The sequence below is a fragment of the Tribolium castaneum genome, chromosome 8, assembly GCF_031307605.1.
Source record: "Tribolium castaneum strain GA2 chromosome 8, icTriCast1.1, whole genome shotgun sequence".
In the NCBI taxonomy this organism is placed as follows: Eukaryota; Metazoa; Arthropoda; class Insecta; order Coleoptera; family Tenebrionidae; genus Tribolium; species Tribolium castaneum.
In genome coordinates, this window is record NC_087401.1 from 13,515,163 (window position 1) to 13,536,498 (window position 21,336).

At 32.4% G+C, this 21,336-nt stretch overlaps 2 protein-coding genes across 8 annotated transcripts in view; one reads left to right on the forward strand and one right to left on the reverse strand.

The window, feature by feature from the left end:
- The window catches only part of LOC103313412 (uncharacterized), a 158,490-nt gene that overhangs the window by 134,163 nt on the left and 2,991 nt on the right, over nucleotides 1-21,336 (reverse strand). The gene's annotated exons all lie outside the window — the stretch shown is intronic.
- The window catches only part of LOC661767 (zinc finger protein castor homolog 1), a 107,096-nt gene that overhangs the window by 81,077 nt on the left and 4,683 nt on the right, over nucleotides 1-21,336 (forward strand). For 6 of the 7 annotated variants that reach the window (XM_064358604.1, XM_064358608.1, XM_064358603.1 and 3 more), the window contains exons 4-10: nucleotides 4,636-4,967; nucleotides 5,823-5,910; nucleotides 14,540-14,702; nucleotides 14,755-15,170; nucleotides 17,099-17,832; nucleotides 17,881-18,084; nucleotides 20,691-21,276. In XM_064358604.1, the coding sequence (XP_064214674.1) occupies nucleotides 4,636-4,967; nucleotides 5,823-5,910; nucleotides 14,540-14,702; nucleotides 14,755-15,170; nucleotides 17,099-17,832; nucleotides 17,881-18,084; nucleotides 20,691-21,276 (2,523 nt within the window). The remainder of the gene's footprint in view (nucleotides 1-4,635; nucleotides 4,968-5,822; nucleotides 5,911-14,539; nucleotides 14,703-14,754; nucleotides 15,171-17,098; nucleotides 17,833-17,880; nucleotides 18,085-20,690; nucleotides 21,277-21,336) is intronic. The other variant, XM_064358607.1, reaches the window with a different exon arrangement.

The following is a 21,336-nucleotide window of genomic DNA, read 5'->3' on the forward strand; positions in this document are numbered from 1 at the left end:
ATTTTGTTTTATTTTGTGCTAATTTTTTAACAAATATTGTTATTTTTTATTTTTATTAAACATAAAATTTTAAAGATAAGTAACAGTGACAATGTACTCTTTTTATGAACTAGCAAGTTTTGTAATTTTTTTTACATTTACTAATATGTTGCTTTTGTTATCGGATTTTACTCAGTTTGGTTTAATAATAACCATCAGTTTAACGTTCAATACTTTCATGAACTGGTAAATTCGGTTGATTTTTCACAAATCAATTCTATTAAACATTGAAGCAATATTTTAACAAAATTTTTATAAATTAACAATTTCGGTTTTTTTGTTTTCGGTTAATATAGAATAAAATATAGGAAAAAATAATAAGAAAACCTATAATTTGTTTATAACTTGATGTTCAAAAACTTTGTGCTTTTTTGTCTCTATTCTCAATAAGTTGTTAGACAGTAATCTACAACAGTTTACCGTTTTAATAAACTGGTAAATTTTTGTTTTAGTTGTTATCTGCATTTGTCAGAAAACAAAATATTTACCGAATGAACAGGCAAACAAGAGCTGACAATTTACCGTTCAATAATTTTTTGAATAAGTTGCCTTTTTTCTAATTTTTTTATTTCGTTAAACTCTGTTTGGTTTAATAAGTCCATCAGTTTACCGTTCAATAATTTGATGAACTGGAAAATTTGGTTTATCTTAAATAGATTTGTTTATATATTTTTTTATTAGTTAATTGAACTTGTAAACGTTTGAACACAAAATTTTAATCTGTAATCTGTCGAAAAACAAATAAAAGTACCGATTTAAAAAAATTATTGCTAAACAATCAAACGGGAAATGACAATTCACCGTTAAACAATTTTATATAATGGCAATTTTTTGCAATTTTTACCAAATTCAGTGCGAACCATCAGTTAACCGTTCAAATTTGGTTTATTTTCTACAAGTTTATTCTTATTTAATAAAAATACCTGCAAGAAAAACAATGATTTTACTCAACGAATTGGAGATTTACCGTTCATTAATTGCATGAACTGGCAAATTTGTTCAAAATCTTCAATAAATTGCAATTTTTTTGGTTTCCCATATCTTGGTTCAATCTGGGGTAAATTGAGAACAAAAAACTCGTAACTGGATCATTCAGATTTAAATAATTACCGATGGAATGCGCATTAAAATTCCGATATTTATGAACAATTTACCTACTTTGTGGAAATTTCTAGCATGGTCCCGAATCAATTATTTAAATCTAAAATCGAGGCTAAATCTTGCAACCGAAGGGTTAGGTGATTGAGTGTCTAGACATTCTTGAGGAACACTTTTTAAGACCCAATACCTGCTTAAATAGTAAAAAAATACAAAACAAAATTTAACAATTCGAAGGTTTTTTCTGTTTTGAATTGTCCGTGTGATGCAAGAATTCTATTTTAGGTAAAATTTTTCCGTTAGATTTTCCCTTTATGTAAATGCTTGGTGCTAACGACCCCGTTCCGTTGTTTACGAAATCATCTCCTAAATGTGCCAAAACATCAAAATTCACGAATCACTCATTTATGAAAATTCGATTCACCAGTCGTCGATTTACATCGTTAATCGAATTTTTGCATTTTTTTCGCCACGATGTTTAAATATTCATGGTTTTGTTCGCGACTGTACAAATACAAATCAAGAAAATCAAATATAAAAGGAGGCAAAAGCAAAAAAGCGAACGTGCATACATAACAGCCAGCATTCAATTGTGTTTTGATATTAAAAATATGAAAACAGGTAATTTCGTATTCATATTGTACCGAACACAATACGGCGTTTTATAAATTCTTCATCTCTTATTACAGGCATTACTTATTGAAATCTCATGTTGACTCTGCAATTCGAATCATTAATATTAATAATAGAGGGTACGCTGCGGCGGAAAAATTCGGTTGGCACGACTGGAAATTCGAATTTGGCGCCGATTGGCCCTCCAGTAACTCGTAATTAATGGTCGGGGCATTCGTTTTCGTTGGCCGGTAATAAATAGCTTATTTATTCATTAATTTCGGTTCTTTTTCCACCGCACACTCGTACTTTGGAGCTTTTTTACATTTTTTCGGTTTTTTAACCCCGCGCGACCGTATTGTGTTTTGTATATTAATCATCGAGAGAGCGATTCTATTTCGAGCCCCCCTGAGTCTTTCTTTTATTTCTTTACCGAAAGGCTTCTGTTTGTATCTCCTTCAGATGGCAGCCGTCTCCGTCCCACTATCCACTTATAATCAAAGCTGGCCGAGGAAAATTCATTTGTTTCCAGCACACACAATGATAAATGATTTGACTTTGCATTCTTATTCCACTCGACGAGTTTTCTACTTTTTTTAATTTTTAATCGATACGAGCTCAACACGAGACGGCCACAAATATGCGCCCCCTCACAACAGATCGAGACATTTACATCAATTTTACGAGGATTTTTTTTTTTTTAATATAAAATCGACCATAATTGCGCTAAACGATTCCCACAAAGCTATTGTGCGTCTGATTGGAAAAAAGCAATCGTCCAATCATCGACTATCACAACACCCATCTGTCTATTAGGTTACATTACACGATTTCTGATTGGCATATGAACATGTAGATAGTTTAATTGTCGAAGAAGAGGATCTCCAAGTTTGTTGACCCCTCACTAATATCTAATATATGAACAGGCATATTTCAGCTTATTATAAACACAGCAAGCTATGCATTATTGCTATTGACAATTGACAGCCGATTGACGATGTACGGTGAACCTTAAAAGATTCACGCTGTATATTTTATTGTACAGGATGAGTCTGCTAAAAGTAGATTTTTACTAATTGTGCGGAAATAATTAAAATAATAAAAAAATATATACAGGCTGATTCTTTTAGAGAAACTAGAATCATTTCATTTGAAATAGCATAATTCAAAGTTTGTGCCAATTTCTCGTATTTCCGGAAGTTCAGCCACTTTGAAAATAATTTAGTTGAACTTAGAATGTGCGGTTTATCCTGAGTCCCAAATTTCAAAGCCTTAGCTACATTGGAAGTGAAAATTTTCAAATATAGGTTACAAAAGAATAACCCTGTATTTTTTACAACTCAGTGTTAATTAAATAAATTTGATTATAAAGATAAAGTGTAGAGGGTCAAAGTGTTTCATAACAAACGCCGAATTCTACACTAAAAAGATTTTTTAATAGACTCACCCTGTATACCTTCTAAGCTAAATCACTCTAAACAGGTCAAAAAAACATCGGTTTTTTTTTCATGGATTTAGAATGGTTTTTTACTCGTTTGGTAATACGTATTAATAAATTTCAAATGGTATTCAGAACAAAAAAATTGTAAAATCACGTCTGGAATATATTATTTTTGAATTTAAAGGTGTTTTTAAGACACAATTAGAAAGATTTTGCCTGAACTAGGTAAAAATCCCTTGAATTTAAATAGTGTTTTACCTACAAACAATCCCAACCCAAAAAATTTAAATAAAAAATTGAAAATCAGTTCTGTAATTCAGATTTTTGGCATATTTTAATATACAGGGTCGCCAAAAAGTAGGAATACAACTAAATTTTTTCCGAACGGTTTAACAGTAAAACGAGTTGTTTTAACAAATATTCTGTTAACTTTTTTTTTGGTCAAAGTTCAGGCGGTAAAGAGCTAAAGGTAGTGATAAATTTTCAAAATTTTTCAAAATTCTATTATTTCGATAATTTTTAATTTTTTTGATTAAAATAAGGTATCCATGTGTTACATAACAGACTTCAGAAAAAAATGCTTTTCTTAAAAACGTCATTTGACACTTCTTGCCATTTAAAAAAAATCAAGTTAGCCTAGGATTCCCAGAACAAATGAGGACAAAGATTTGATAAACATCTGAGCCGATCAAATTTAAATACTTTTAATCATGTACCAAATTTCAATAGATTTTGATGATTAGTTTTTATAATATTTAACTGTACCCATACTTTTTACCGACTCTGTACATTTTATACACACTGTTCAAAAATGCTTGTTCATCAAGTCACCTATGTAGTTTGAATATAATGTGCCGCTTAATTTACATCGTAAATGCCGTCATATATCTGTCAAAATAATGCAAAAAGGCTTCGAATATAAAAACGAAAGAATACACAACAAAAATGGCGGAAATATAAAATACAAACGAAGACAAACCCTACACTTGAAAGAACTGTCCCAAAAAAATGGAAAAAAGTAAGTAAAAAACTAATTCAAAAAATTTCATTTCCATAGTCTACTTGATGAACAACCATTTTTGAACACATTGTATATTTAGGCCCATATTTTTTAAAATTGTATATTTTTTATTTTCGTTATTTAAGCTCGAGTGACACCACATAAAGTATTTTGAAATATTTTACAAAAAAAGAAGAATAAATAAAAAAATTCAGTCAAAAAGTAAAAAAATACCACTATGCCAAGTAAAATTTCGAAGAGATTTTATCCAAAAAAGGTGAAAAATGGACAAACGAGGACTGAATTTTCAAACTTTTCTAAGGAATTGTAGAAAAATTCTGATAATAATTACATAATTAATTATAATTAATGGCTAACGCTGTTTTTTGTGATTGTAAGTTTCTGAGATGTAAAAATATTTTAAGAAAAAAATTATTTATTGCAGGTAAAATCTTCGAGAATTTTACCCTCAACCCGGTGAAAATGGACGTGGGGGAGCCCCCAAGCCAGCCCCCGACGCCCCCAAGCACGCCACTGTCCCCCAAGTCATCAACAGGGGATCATTCAGCCAAATATACCTCAACAAACATCCCCAACATTCCTAATCTCGTTATAACGCACAATTCTAGTCCGAACATACCTCAAAATTTCAGCAGCACAACGCAACAACAAAAAACGCCACTGAATTTAGGCGTTAAACCAAAAAATGCCTACGCCAATGGAGATTACAGCGAGGAGAAGGTGGGCGTGAACAATAAGGGTGCTCAAGCCTCAAGGGTAAATTAATTTTTGGCGGTTTTTTCGAAATTAATTAATTTATCTTGAGTTCATTTCACTGCCTTCACTCTCGAAAATTTTGTTAATATTTTTAACGAAACTTCAGAGTGGATGAAATGAAGTGAATGTTTGTTTTTTATTTTTGTTTTGAAAATTAAATTCCAAAATCACAAGCCACTTTGATGTAAAATAACTTAATTGGTAATTAGCTCGTGTTGAGGTGCGACTAAAAATTAAAAATTTTAAATTGTCGCTTCCTCTCAAAGTCTCCGCAGATAAACAATGCATTTCCGTAATTACGAACCGGAAGTGACACCAGCACAATTAAAAAAACATTTAAAATTCGAAGATTTTGAACCGAAAAAATGAAGTAAAGCTCGTTACGTTTCCATTTTCCTGAATTTGTTGTTTCGGGCCGAAAAATCGCGCTCATTGTTCCTTAATTACCTTTCACGGTAATTTTGATAACGAGAAAAATTGTGAGAATCGTTACGATTTTATTTCAAGATCTGACTCTTCCTGGGCATAATTAAAACGTAAATAATTGCGCACCGAGTTTTTTTCTAACTTGAATTAAAAGATCAGGCGATTTCTCCAACTGTGTCGAAAATCTAAACCATGAGAATTGCTGTGTACTTTACATATTTTCACACAAATTTTATAACCTTTTCATTATTTGTGCTGCGTTTTAGAAGCCATTTCGTCTCTATTGTTTGACGCGATTTACTGTTAGAGGCCTTTCTTTTGATTCTGACACCGCGAATTTGCATTCATTAGTAAATCTAATTGCTGGTAGCAAATTGCGGCTAATAACAGTACACAACTTTGAAGACTCTTTTTTTTTTGTACCTGCAGGGGATCTTTCCGTCGAATATTCTCCCGTTTGCACAACTCAAGACTGATTCAACGAGTCCGCCTCCGTTCGATCAAAATCCACTCAATGGTAAGTGCTAATCAAATTTTATTTTGTCAACGGATTCGAATTTTTTGCGCTTATTACAAAGTAGGAAAAAAACAAATTCAAATTTGATTAAATAATTAAAAGTTGTTTAGAATGTGATGGCTCTGGGGTTTACTGTCCAAAAATTCACATTCTAAGCTACATGAAAAAGGAAAGAACTCTCAAATGTAACATTTTCGAAGAAGAATAAAAATTAAATTTTGATAAAATTTTGCCTTCTTTTTTGTATTTAATGAAGACTTTTCTTGAAATTTGTTTAGAATGTGATGGTACTGGAGTTTTTCAGCCTAACAGTTCACATTCGAAAATAATTGAACAAATTTCGTAAAATAAGAATAAAAAAGTAAACTTATTTAAATCTTGTTTTAGATGTAATGAGATAGTTTAGGGTGTTTTGCTGCCCAAAAGTTTACTTTCTAAGTTAACATGAACTTTTCTTAAATAAATTAATGAACAATTTAGGAATTTAACATTTTTGGAGAGAAAAAAAAATCAAATTTGATTAAACTTTTTGTTACTAAACGTATTTGAAGGACTATTAAATTAAAACATGTTTAGAATGTGACGTTACTAACGTCTTGTTGTCTAAAAACGCACCTTCTTAATGACTTGAAAAATAATTAAACAAATATTAAGTTAAGCATTTTCGAAGAAGAAAATCAAATTTGATTCATTTTGCTTTTTTTGATTAGTATTTAAAAGATGTTTAGAGTGTGATCGTTTGTGGAGTATTGCTTCCTAAAAATCCACCTTCTAAGCTCACATTATCTCTTGAAGAATAATTGAACAAATCTTAAATATAACATTTTAGAAGAAGAAAAAAATTAATTTATTTAATTTTAAATTTTAATAAAATTTTGCATTTTCTTTAGCTTCTAAAAGGTGTTTAGATTGTGATAGTTTATGGGGTTTTGCTGCTCCAAAATTCACATTCTCAGCTCATATTAATCTGTTATGAAAAATCACTGCGGTAACATTTTATAAAAAAATCAAGTTTGATTAAATTTTGCAATTTTTTTGGTTACTAAACGTATAAGTGATCATTTAAATAAAACTTGTTTAGAACGTGATTGTATGTGGAGTCTTGTTGTTTAAGTCTTCACTTTCTAAGCTCACATTAATCTATTATGAAAAATCAATGCATTGTATAAAAAGAAAAAAATCCAAATTAGATTAAATTTTACGTTTTTTTTTTGTTTGGGTCACAAAACGTAAAGAACCCTTCACTTAAAAGTTGTTTAGAATGTGATGGTTTCTGAGGTCTTGCTTCGTAAAAATCCACTTTCAAAGCTAACATTAATCTATCATGAAAAATTCAATCAATGGATAACTTAAATTAAAATTTTTACATTTTCTAACAGAAATTCGGTTAAGTTTTAACTTTTTTAGTTAGTAAACGTATTTAACGTAAAAGTTGTTTAGACTGTGAAGTCTTTCTGCCTAAATGTTCACTTTATAAGCTAATATTAATTCTTGAAAAATAGTAATACCAAGAAAAAAACTAAATTTTCTCATTTATTTGGATGATAATTAATTACTTAATTAAAAAAATTGTTTAGAATGTGATAGTTTCGGAGGTTGTCCTGTCTTAAAACTCACTTTCTAAGCTCCTATCAATCTGTTATGAAAAATCACTGCCCTTACGTTTAGTAAAAAAAAACAAATTTGAAAAAATTTTGATTGTTTCAGTTAGTAAACGAATTTTAAAAACCTTTGCTTAGAATGTGATAGTTACTGAGTCTCGTTGCGGAACAGTTCACATTCTAAGTTAACATTAATCTTTTAATTAGTAAAAAACTTATGAAACAACATTTTTAGAAAAGAAAAAATTCAAATTTGACCAAGTTTTGATTGTTTTCTAAACGTATTTAAAGAATAATCTCACAAAAGGTTGCTTAGAATGTGATGGTTTGTTGAGTCTTGTTGCCTAAAAACCTTCACTTTCTAAGCTCACATTCATCTATATGAAAAATTAAATTAAAGAATAACTTAAATTCAGCATTTTCTCACAAAAATTTGGTTAAATTTTGACTTTTTTGGTTAGTAAGCGCGTTTAAAGATCTTTTTACTTAAAAGTTGTTTAGAATGTGATGGTACTGGGGTTTTCCTACCTAAATGTTCATTTTCTTTTGAAAAATAATTGAAATAATAATATTATGAAAAATCGATGCCCTGTCATTTTTTATTTTTAAAAAAATTCAAATTAGCAAAATTATTATAACCATGAAGTATTTATAGCGACGAGCGTTCGAAGCACCGAGTGCCTCAACCATATTTCAAATAGCTTCGATTTTGCTCTTTGCATTGAAAATGTCAGATACTCTGGCATCCTTTTCCCGGATTTTAATTAGCTTCTCGCCGCTCTGCATTCAAATTCTAATTAAAGAGCATAATGCAAGTAAGTTTATCCGAAGCCAAGCTTTAGGATTTTTAAATTTCAAATGCCAAATTTTTGGCTGACGCGGCGTCGACTCGAAATTCTATTTGAGCAAAAATTTTCTAGTCGCGTTTTAGCTTTTAAAATAGATTTTATCCCACTTAATTACCCAACTCTTCTATCTCTCTTTTTTCGGGAACGCATTGTTGTTGTGCAAGTAGGCTGGATGAATCATTTTATTTGTTTCCACAGAGCACACTTTATCTAAGGACGGGGAATTGTCTCCCCCCACCCCTCGATGACAACACGGCCAACTGTGATATACACAAATTGCCTTAAATTGACTGTGACAGATTTAATTCCGTTTCACATCCACTTGAGTTTGATAACTTGGAAAAATTCGGCGCGCTATTGTTTTTGTGACACGAGCCGCGCAGGGGCGAGTGCTATTATACAGGGTGCCCGTTTTTCGAGCTCCACCATGGGGGACAAAGTTGTGCATAATCCAAAAACGCAGCGAAAAACATAGTTTTCCATAGAAAATAAGAAAGTTTATAACGATTTCCGGTATAACCGGAAGTGCCGCCATATTGAAAATATTTTCATTGCTCAAAATTCAACGGATTATGGTTATATACAATGTTAGAGATGACTATTATTATTATTAGAATGCTGAATATATCTAATGTGGGGTTTAGACGGAACACCATGTATATTTTTTGGTTTTTTTTTTTAAATCGAGCGTCTTTAACGCGAACCCATGCATATTTAGCACGTCGCAGGCGCAAGTTTTAAAGCGTTCAGACTGCTATTGCATATAGTGTGTGGATTGACGTGGTGACGGTTTCTCGGAAGGTTCTTTTCCTCTGAACCGACGGCAATAAAGGATTAAAAGCTCGTGAAAACGTGTAGAGTTGTATAAAAGCGTTTCGCTTCGGCCGCAAAAATACGATTTTACGTCCCGTCTATGCATCTTTTCTCTCTTCGCCACTATAATGTCTCTCGTGTATCATAAAATGATCATTATACACGGATCCGAACATAAACTTACAATGTATTTGTATAGAGAATTAAGTTTTATTGCATATTTATTTATATTTATTTAGTGTTGCTTTGAATCGTAAATTACAATTACCAACAACTCGCCGGTGATGGTCCATTTGCAGGCGATATCGTTTTATACACTTACTTGCTAGCAAGTGCAAAAATTCAAATTCTCGCCTTAAAAAACGATTTTTTGTAGGCGGAGTTAGGTGGGTGGGGCCAATTACAATTTCGGATTAGGGGCGGAGTTTGGGGAAAAGTGGAACAATGACTTTCTAGAAAAGACAATGGGGAAAATGTCAACTGCCAAAAAAAACCGCAACAAAAGAAAGTAATTTTTTCAATAAAAAAGAAATTTTATGACTTCGTACAAACACAAAAAACTGTATAAATTGTTGTAATTAATTACCTGAAACATCGTCATTAAATAACAAAGTTGTTAAATGTCGTTTGTGGCACTTTTTTTGGGTCCCACGCGACTTGATTATCAGGAAGTGGCAATAATGCAATAATGATGGTCATCTAGTGGGCTGACCTGACCCAGCATATTTTTGGGTAATTTTCAGGTTTGGCAATTAATTATGATAATCACGGAAGCTAGAAACCGGACAGCAAACAACGTAAACAACTGCGTTTTCACATGAATTCTTTAAATAAAAATGTGTTTTTTGGGTTATTATGCGGCTAACCATTTGTTTTTCATTCCTCGGAGATTATTTAATTAGATGCAGGAAGCAGGTAGGTTCGTGCTGTCAAAGTCCTATAATTTTGGGGAAAAAAGAATGATTTATTTCCACTTTTTATAGAATATTGAGTAGAATTTTTTCGAGCACGAAATTACAACTTAAACTTGGAATTTTCCCTGTAAAAACTAGTGGGCGGGGACAATTTTTAATTACAGTCTTAAGTTACAGGCCGTCAAACTAATCCTTTTTCATCGGAATTTTTGTAATTTAATCATTTCACGTTGGTGAAAAGTAATCAGTGATGGTGAAAAAAAAATTGGGCGAGGCGGGGATCGAACCTGAGATTTTTGAGTTGCTTGGGTCGAATTTGACATTACAGTCTAGATCTATTCAAATTTTTTTAAATAATTGTATTTCTACTTAAACAACGCGCTAAAACTCTCAAAAAAAGGAAAAATAATGTCATTTTTAATAATGTCAATTGATTATTATCCATTTTTTGACTAAATTTTGGGAAAAAAATCAGTTTACACCTATTCCATTTTTGTGAACGGACACTACTCATTTTTTTTATTTATTTTCAGTTTATTTTAACAAAATGTAACAACGCAGAACTAAAAGCAAAAATAAATGAAATATAAACAATAAATAAAGAAATCATAAGCAACAAGAATGCAAAAATGAAGTAAGCATCATAAAAATGAATAAAAAATTAAAAAATAGAAAATAATAAGTAAATGAAGCGGAAAACAAAAGCATAATTTTGGAAAAATTGAAAAAAAAGTTTTGTTGGAGGAAATATATCGTGTTAGTATCAAAAATCAAATACCTGTAAAATAAAGTCAAATAAAAAGAAAAACACAATTAGCACAAAAATAAGAAAAAATAAACAAAATTAAGAGGAAAAACTAACGAAATAACACAAGATTTAGCAAATGTGAATGATTTTAAGGAAAAAATCGGTAAAAACCAACTTATTTTAAGTATAGAAAAGAAGGAAAAACGGATTAGAAAAAAGACAAAAAGTATTTTTAGTAATGAAGCATGCAAAAAACTATGCAATAAAAGAACAGGAACAAACAAAATGTAAATACAATAATGATAATTTTACAATTATTGCCTTTTGGTTGGAAAATTTGAAGTAACAGGTGCCCCGGGTTGTAAGCGAAGCCAGTCCGGCCCTGGCCCTAACCAGCATACATTATACCTCAATTAATCCATAAATTAAAGCTCGTTTTTTATCCGCCACCACCGCCCGAAATTTCTTTTGATTATATTCATTTCTCGGAGCATCTGTTCGTATCACACTGTGTTTTTAATTTTTGGTATTTCCTCTTTTGTATAATTACAGTAATTTTTTGCCGGTGATTATTAATGAATTTCGGTGAAAAAGCGGAGGTCAAGTTTATCACCGAATTTTGACAGCTCTTTCGAGCGATCTAATCCGGTCGTCGACGTGAAGAAATACCAATTTTGAATATCCACAATATAACTTCAATAAAGAGCTATAAAAATAAATACGAGCATCACAGACCGGTCCGCTGTACGGTCGAAAATCGCTCGAAAGCTATTAAAGGCTCCGTCTTAAAATTCAATAAGGAATAAATAAAAAAAAAAATCATATGAAATATGATTTCACATTTTTTATAGTTCGGTCTCGCGTTGTGTCGAGCGGCACACCGGCAAGCTCCCGAAAAAGGAAACACTAAATCAAGTGCAGTACGTTATTTCTGTCCCATTCTATTTGTAAATAAAGCATAATCACTACAATTGAGTCAATGAAAATCTCCACAGCCTGTCTCACGACAATTGAACGCCAATTTAACCAATTTAAAGCTTTTTATTATTCATAAAATTTCATAAACCAACTTAGGCGAGTTTGTAATGGAGTTTGTTTGTTCTTGGGACGTCATTGTTACCAACTCTAATTGAATAAATGCCATCTCAGCGGACCCATCTCTACACGTACACACAAAAAAGCAGATCGCCTGATACGACTGACTGATTGACGGATTTGACAATTAATTCGGTGAAAGTACCATTTCGCATGGGTGTGGGTACACTATTCACACAAAAACACGTTATGAAATTGCGATTAATTTTTTACGATCGGTGCCCAGATAACAATTAGCTTAATTAAGAAATTGGGAGCGTCACGGCGATTTGTACAACTAATTTTATTACCACATAAAAACTACACAAAAAAAGTTCACAATAGTACCAAACTAGCCTTTTAATTTGCAGATTTAAGGTAAGTTTTTTAAATGTGACCGGTTTCGGACAACATGAAAACATCTTCAGTCACCTCTTCTTAATCCTCCGCCCACTGTCTTTTTTTTAGGAAAAAAATCCGGGGTTTAAGAAGCGTCATTAATTTAATCCGTAGTTAAATGCGTGATCACGTGACCAGATTCAACCAATTTGATTGGTCTATTCGCAGTGTTAATGTTTAACAACGCGTTAAATTTTAATAGAGCTTTCTATAAACTGATCCTAAATGTTCTATAAAAGTAGTTGAGTCCAATTTTCCTGTAGATACTAACCCCTTGACTCACCTAAAATTTATTTCAAATGTACAGGATGTTTCCGAAATCAGCTACAATAAATTTTTTTATTTGCATTTTTCAATGTAACTTATAATACTGATGTTTTTAAGATCAATTGTCATTGGTCGATTTTGACACGTTTTTAGAAAAAATATTACAAAAAAATCTAAAAATCTAAGTAGGACGTTCACTACTTTAAAGAAGAAAGTTGTAACTTATAGAATGTATTTTTTTTAACTTACTGCAAGAAGATAAAAAAATGAAGAGAAAAAAAGTTGACTAAATTAAATGGGACACTCAGTTTTTTATCATTGTATAAGATATTTAACTTTAAACATTAAAAAAATTATTAACTATTATTTCAGTAGTCGGAAAAAAATTATTTCAAAAACTACTAAACAGAATCGACCATTACAAGTTTAAATTCAAATCGTCAATATTAAAAACTGCATCCAAAAATGCAATAAAATTTTGGGTGTTTCATTTGAAAAAAACATAACTTTAGTGATTTTTGTAATGTTAGGACAACCTGTATACATACCGCAATATTTCAAATATGCAGCAGAAAAGCAGCTGTAATTTAGAAAAAAGAAAAAGTTAATATCTCTAAGAATAAATAAGTTATAGTGCTTTTTCGGATCGTTGGGACACCCTATGTGTATACAGGGTGTATAATAAAAACGCGGAACGCCTGCTGTTACTTAAAATTTTTCAACCAGAGCCTGGCTTCAGATTTTTTTTTCAATGATTAAATTACAAAAATTTCCCGTCTCTTGTGTTTCGAACGCCACGAAAACATCTTCAGTGTCCTACTGCCACTTTCCAATAAAAAGCTGTTTTTCTGGGCGCGAATCCGGGAAAAAAGCTTATAAATCGTTACAAAAATAGAAACCAGATCTATGTGAGCGCTTATAATATTTTACGATCATTCCTGATGTTTCTGTTAATACTCAAAACACATTCGAAATAAAAAAAGATAAATTCAATAGCAGACATCCGTTGTAGGCTTTTTACGCGTCCGTCGTTAATTACTGCCTGCTCCCTCCTCCAGTGTGTAAAAAAAATCCACGAAAATAACCGACAAAGAGTTTTTGAGAGAAAAATCGGTAGCCTGCCATTCATCACCCTTTCAACCCCTTTTTTTAATCGGAATTATAAGGGTGCCCCCATATTTAAAACAGTCCTTGTATAAATGTAAAATCTAGTTTTTTAAAGAGCAGCCGGCCAAATCCAACACTCGACCAGATTTAATCGCAGTGCTACCATCGATGGCTCGGTCGGGTGTATAATTCCCCAGTAGCCCATTGCAAAGGGTCACATTCAATAAAAAACCCACGAAAATACGACTCAAATGGTCGCATCCATCCAATGAAAGGGTTGAAGATAAATACTCTGTTTTTTCATTGTGGGACTACCCCGATTTACGAAATTCTATACCTTTTTATTTTGCCTCGTTTTTTATTGTATTTAAATTAAACACGTGTGTGCCAGCGAACTCAAGCCGGATTATTATAACGGAAAAAATTCACAACAAATTCACTCAAAACTCTCTTAATCGTCTCGAGTGCTCATTGAAATGCGACATGCTTTCGAATGTAATATCTGGATTTGAAATAGGGAAAAAAACCAAAGAGACTTCAAAACACTTGTCCAAACAAAACGCGCTCCGGCTCGAGTTTGACCCAACATCAGGGGCGGCTCGTCGAATATTTCATAAATTAAAAACACTAATTATGGCGACAAAAACTCAACTAAACTACTCCAAAAGGGCCAAAGAATAGCGATTTATTTTTATTTTGGTGGATTTAGAACGTTTTTTTCTGGTGATTCATCAAGTAATAAAAAATTATATTGCATATACTAATAAAAAAATGTTTTTTTTATTTTTTTTTTAACATTATTAATTGTTCTAGTTAATTATTTTTTTTGGTTATTTGATTGTTATTATTCCTTTCTAGCCATGATGGCCCAGTCTTTGCAACCGACGTCGCGCGACGCCGTCCCGACGCCCAACCTGCTCCTCAACAAGCCCACAACTCAACTGGACTACTCCAAATACGTGAAAAAATTCGCTTCCTCCCTGGAATGCGGCAGCTCCTACTGTAGAGACCTCAACTACAGGTCTGTAACACCCAAACCCTAAACTTTTTCCATAATACACAACCAATTCCAGAGAGCATTTCCACTGTTTGGACTGCAATTCGCGCGTTTTCATCAAAAAGGAGGAAATGATCCGACATTTCAAATGGCACAAGAAACGAGACGAATCGCTTCAGCACGGTTTCATGCGTTACAGTCCTTTGGACGACTGCAGCGACCGTTTCGGCAACTGTACGCACAACAAGAAACAAACCCATTATCATTGCATCAAGGAAGGCTGTGATAAAGTTTATATTTCGACGTCCGACGTCCAAATGCACGCCAACTATCACCGAAAAGACTCGGCGATTATTCAAGAGGGCTTCCAGAGGTATAGGGCTACAGAGGAGTGTGGGGCCTCCTATTGCGCCTTTTTTGGCCAAAGGACCACACATTTTCACTGCAGGAGGACTGGCTGCAGGTTCACTTTCAAGAACAAGTCCGATATGGGTCAGTTTTTATTTTTTTCTAAACCAAATAAGGAATTTACAAACATGAATTTTTTTTATTTTTTACCAAAACTGCGTGGATACACAGTAAAAATGTTTCTGAATGTTCTGGGACAGAAACTCAATTATTTTACGAGTTTTTGTCGAAAAAAGCCAAAATTGCCAAATTAACTCAATAAACATATATTTGTTTTTTTGAAAGAGCAAACAAACCGAAAAGACAAAAAAAGAAAAAATATACACAAAAAAAAGAAATAAAAAATGTAGATACGTAGATAAAAATAATATAACAAAATAAGTAATTCATACTTTTTGAAATATACATTTATTTATTACACAGTTTGTGTTCAGTTAGTCAGAATCTCATTTATTTCAAAAAAACTTTACACAATATCCAGTTAGTTTTTGAACTAGCCAAATGTACTCATTAACCGTATCATATCGAAAAGGTTTGTGGCTTAGGGGTGTCATTCTTATTGATCGTGACTGTACCTAGTGTAGTAATAGTCTTCTTTTAAATTTCTTTTTCAATTCCAAGAAAGTTAAGTTTTTCTCAAAATTAAAGTCATCAAATATTGTTTTCGCTGCAATTTTTTGTGTATTTAAATTAGCTTATTAAAAAAATAAGTTTTTATAAATGAATTAGTAACTTAGTTAATTCTGAGATAGTGTTTTTGAAAGTAGTCTTCTTTCACTTTACAAAATTTACAAAAAGGACTTTTTATAACGTATTTAAAAATTATATCACCTATTTTAACTATTTTTGAATAACTCGAGTTATTTCAAGGTGATGTTCATCAGCTTTCCCTATACTTACATTTAGCCGTTTTCGAAATATTTAGGTTTTTTTGAAAATTTTTGAATTTGCATCTTTTACTTCAAAAATCGGTAATTTTGCCATTTTTAAAGTTTTAGAAATCGCAATTGGACATCAAGAAGAAAACCTTATCTTTCCTTCAATGTGTTCAAAATTGGAAAAAAATTACAAACTCCAAAATCTTAGCGTTATACAAGCTTTGGGAAGAATTAGAACCATTTAATCGAATAAGAATTGCAGCATTTTATTTGAATATTTTGAGTTATGGGTGTTTAAAGTTCTGCAAACTTTTTTTTTAAATTTGGAGTTTGCGAACTTTTTTTCGAATTTTGAAATCACCAAAAAAAAGATATAAACTTTCTTTTTCAAATAATCCAAAAAAAATTAAAATTTTTAAAAACGGCAGAGTTATAGATTTTTGAAGTCAAAGATGAAACTCAAAAAATTTTCAAAAATCCATAAATATTTCGAAAACGACTACATTTAGGTATAGTATAGAAAAAAAGATGATAAAAACTCCCTTAGAATAACTTGAGTAATCCAAAAATGCTATAAAAACATATCTTTGTATTAACCACAAGCCAACATGTTTTTTGCCTTTATTTTTTTACTTTAGAAACTTTTTTTTCAACTAGAATATGCCGTTTTCAGTGGCTTTTCAAAGGATTTTCGCGTTTAAAATTAAAATCGTGCCAAAATGTTTGTTACCTTAAATTTTTTTTACTGTGGAAACAACTATAATATGGCGTTTTTGGTCACTTTTCAAAGAATTTTCGCGTTTTTAAGCAAGAAATTGTTCAAAATTTAAGTTGTATGTACGTAGTAACTAATGATTGTCAAGTTAGTGGTTTTATATAAATTGTGAAAGTGTCTAAGGACTCGTATTTGCTACGTAACTCTTGCAATATCTCACTTACTATCATCAATATTATCACCTAAACTTATAAAATAATAATAACCAAATAGTCGCAAAAGTAATTGTAGTGTGAAAAAAAGTTGGTAACAATTAACCAACATTACAAACATAAAATAGCTCGGCTTCGCCTCGCCCTATTTTTTCTTTTCTAAGTTAAGTGTATAGTTTAACTTCACAACTATAATAATTATTACAGAAAAGCACAAGTCGTACCACATCAAAGACGAGCAACTCTCGCGCGACGGTTTCAAAAAATTCATGAAAAACGAAGTATGTCCCTTCGAAAAATGCCGTTTTTCCAAAGTTTGCAACCACATCCATTGCATCCGCCCGCAGTGCAGCTACGTCTTGCACAGTTCAGGCCAACTGTTCTCGCACAAGCGAAAGCACGAACGCAAAGACAGCGAATTGGCTTATCGCAAGTACAAACTGGCTCAAAGCATGATGAAGAGCCTCCAAGACGGCTCTCTAAACCCCTCATTTACACGCGACTACGAACAACAACTCGAAGGCTTAAACCTTTCGATGTTCAGCCAAAACAGCAGCACTTCAAACGTCTCGGAAACGCTCAGCGAACGCAATTCGCCGGTTAGCTACGAAGAGAGCGAATCGGCGATTGATCTAACAGCGGGCGATTCAAATTTCGAAGAAACCAACTGGAACAGTGAGGATTTCTGGAAGAAGTACTGCCAGTTTGTGAGCCAACAAGACAGTTGCAGCGAAAAATGCGATTTTAACTATTCGGATCACTATCATTGCGTTGTGGAGAACTGTGAGATGGTTTTCAATGCGAAAGATGGGGTAAGGGAGCATGCTCGCAACCATGAACAGCAGGAAATCGTCACTGAGAATTACTTCACCACGGTGACGGGGCAGTGTGATGATGGGTGTATTTACCAGGATAAGGAGAAGCACTACCATTGCAATTGGGTGGGTATTGGAAAATTCAAACGCCAGAAATTAAATGCAAAATTGCAGGATAATTGTCGGGAGGTGATTTTGCCGAGCGATAAACCTTTCCGACGATTAGAACATTACAAAATGCATGAGTATTCGAGAAAATTGAGTTTGACGAAGGATCCATTGACTATGACCCATTTGGCCACGTCCATCGATGGCATGTTTTGCAGGAAGAGGGGGAGACCGCCCAAAAATCGGGTCATTGAAGTGTGGAACGACTATGTAAGTTTTTACACCATAGATAATTAAACGGGCTTTCCAGTGATAGTAATTATGACGGGTTACGGTGAATAGTTCAGGAGTTATTGCCTGATAGACGCGTTAAGACTTTAATCGGATTTCTGTTCACTTTTTTGTTAATTACAGTAAAACCTTTCGAAATAGTGGAACAATTTTGAGGTGGACTTATGTCAAATAAAAGGGGGAAGCGGCTGGCGTTGAGAGAAAGGCAAAATTCTTGACAGTTTTTAAGTTATCGAAAATTAAAAAATTCGCTTATTTTTGTCTGTTTTAACAATTTTCGTGAAAATTATTAGTCACAGAACAATTATCTTTTTAAATGAAGGTAGATAATTAAAAGAGCTTTCCATCAATAGCAAATTTGACGTGTTACGGTGAATAGTAACGGAGTTATTGCCTGACAGACGCGTTAAGATTTACTTGTATTTAATCGGATTTTTGTTCACTTTTTTTGGTAATTACAGTAAAACCTTTCGAAAAAGTGGAACAATTTTGAGGTGGACTTATGTAAAATAATAGGGGGAAGCGACTGGCGTTGTGAGAAAGGCAAAATTCTTAACAATTTTTAAGTTATTGATAATTAAAAAATTCGCCTATTTTTGTCTATTTTAACAATTTTCTCGAAAATTATTAGTCACAGAACAATTATCTTTTTAAATGAAGTTAGATAATTAAAAAAGCTTTCCAGGAATAATAAAATTGACGGGTTACGGTGAATATTTCAGGAGTTATTGCCCGATAAACGCGTTAAGACTTACTCGCATTTAATCGGATTTTTGTTCACTTTTTTGTTAATTACAGCAAAACTTTTCGAAAAAATGGAACACTTTTGAGGTGGACTTATGTAAAATAATATGAAGAAGCAACTGGCGTTGAGAGAAAGGCAAAATTCTTGATAGTTTTTAAGTTATCGATAGTTAAAAAATTCTATTTTTTTTTAAATTTTTTCGAAAATTATTAGTCACAGAACAATTATTTTTTTAATGAAGATAGATAATTAAAAAAGCTTTCCAACAATAGTATATTTGACGGGTTACGTTAAATATTTCCAGAGTTATTGCCTGATAGACGCGTTAAGACTTACTCGCATTTAATCGGATTTTTGTTCACTTTTTTGTTAATTACAGCAAAACTTTTCGAAAAAATGGAACAATTTTGAGGTGGACTTATGTAAAATAATATGAAGAAGCAACTGGCGTTGAGAGAAAGGCAAAATTCTTGATAGTTTTTAAGTTATCGATAGTTAAAAAATTCTATTTTTTTTTAATTTTTTCGAAAATTATTAGTCACAGAACAATTATTTTTTTAAATGAAGGTAGATAATTAAAAAAAACTTTCCAACAATAGTATATTTGACGGGTTACGTTAAAAATTTCCAGAGTTATTGCCTGATAGACGCGTAAAGACTTACTCGCATTTAATCGGTTTTTTCTTCACTTTTTTATTAATTACAGTAAAACCTTTCGAAAAAGTAGAACAATTTTGAGGTTGATTCATGTAAAATGTTAGGGGGAAGCGACTCGCGTTGAGAGAAAGGCAAAATTCCTGACAGTTTTTAAATTATCGATAGTTAAAAAATTCTATTTTTTTAACAAATTTTTTCGAAAATTATTAGTCACAGAACAATTATCTTTTTAAATGAAGGTAGATAATTAAAAAAACTTTCAGTAGTAGTATATTTAACGGGTTACGTTAAATATTTTCGGAGTTACTGCCTGATAGACGTGTTAAGACTTACTCGCATTTAATCGGATTTTTGTTCACTTTTTTGTTAATTACAGCAAAACTTTTCGAAAAAATGGAACAATTTTGAGGTGGACTTATGTAAAATAATATGAAGAAGCAACTGGCGTTGAGAGAAAGGCAAAATTCTTGATAGTTTTTAAGTTATCGATAGTTAAAAAATTCTATTTTTTTTTAAATTTTTTCGAAAATTATTAGTCACAGAACAATTATTTTTTTAATGAAGATAGATAATTAAAAAAGCTTTCCAACAATAGTATATTTGACGGGTTACGTTAAATATTTCCAGAGTTATTGCCTGATAGACGCGTTAAGACTTACTCGCATTTAATCGGTTTTTTGTTCACTTTTTTATTAATTACAGTAAAACCTTTCGAAAAAGTGGAACAATTTTGAGGTTGGCTTATGTAAAATTTTAGGGGGAAGCGACTCGCGTTGAGAGAAAGGCAAAATTCCTGACAGTTTTTAAATTATCGATAGTTAAAAAATTCTATTTTTTTAACAATTTTTTTTGAAAATTATTAGTCACAGAACAATTATCTTTTTAAATGAAGGTAGATAATTAAAAAAACTTTCAGTAGTAGTATATTTAACGGGTTACGTTAAATATTTTCGGAGTTACTGCCTGATAGACGTGTTAAGACTTACTCGCATTTAATCGGATTTTTGTTCACTTTTTTGGTAATTACAGTAAAACCTTTCGAAAAAGTGGAACAATTTTGAGGTGGACTTATGTAAAATGTTAGGGGGAAGCGACTGGCGTTTGTTAATTTATTGTTAATTTATTTTTTCTTTCTATCTTTGAACTGTTTTGTATACTAAATAAAAATTCCACCAATTTTTAGTCCCCCATTGGAAGCCAGAGCTTGCTGGACTCCCCCCAAGCCATCTTCACCAGTTTCAAACTCCCCAAACCATCCGCTACACCTTCCAGCAGCAAAGAAACGGAGCAACAAGACTCCAGTGACGATCGTTCAAGCACCCAAAGCCCCAACGCTCAAGACTACAGTCTCCAAGGCTTTGATATTTTCAAAGAAAACACCAAATGTACCGATAGTTTGTGTCCCTACTTGGGCTCAACTCACTTCCACTGCAACCAAAATCGTTGCCTTTATGTAACAGATAAAGAAGATGTTCTTATAATGCACAGTAAGGACTTTCACGACAACATTGAAATCCTTGATGGTTTCGAGTTTTACGACCGAAACGTTGACTGTCGTCTATCAGAGTGCCCAAGCAACAAAATCAACCGACATTTCCACTGCACGCGCCCCAATTGCAACTATTCCTTCGTTCAATATTCAACAATGGCCCAACACAACCAGAAACATGTGGACGACGAAGCGAGTGTCGAAATTAAGACAGAACCGTCCGAAAATTCCGACTCGAAAGCGATGAATCTCAGCCAAAGTTCGGAAAATAAAGTATCAGGTGAGTAGAGTCGAGTAGGTTTGTGTTTGTAGTTTTGGTGTATATATAGCGAGTATCTTT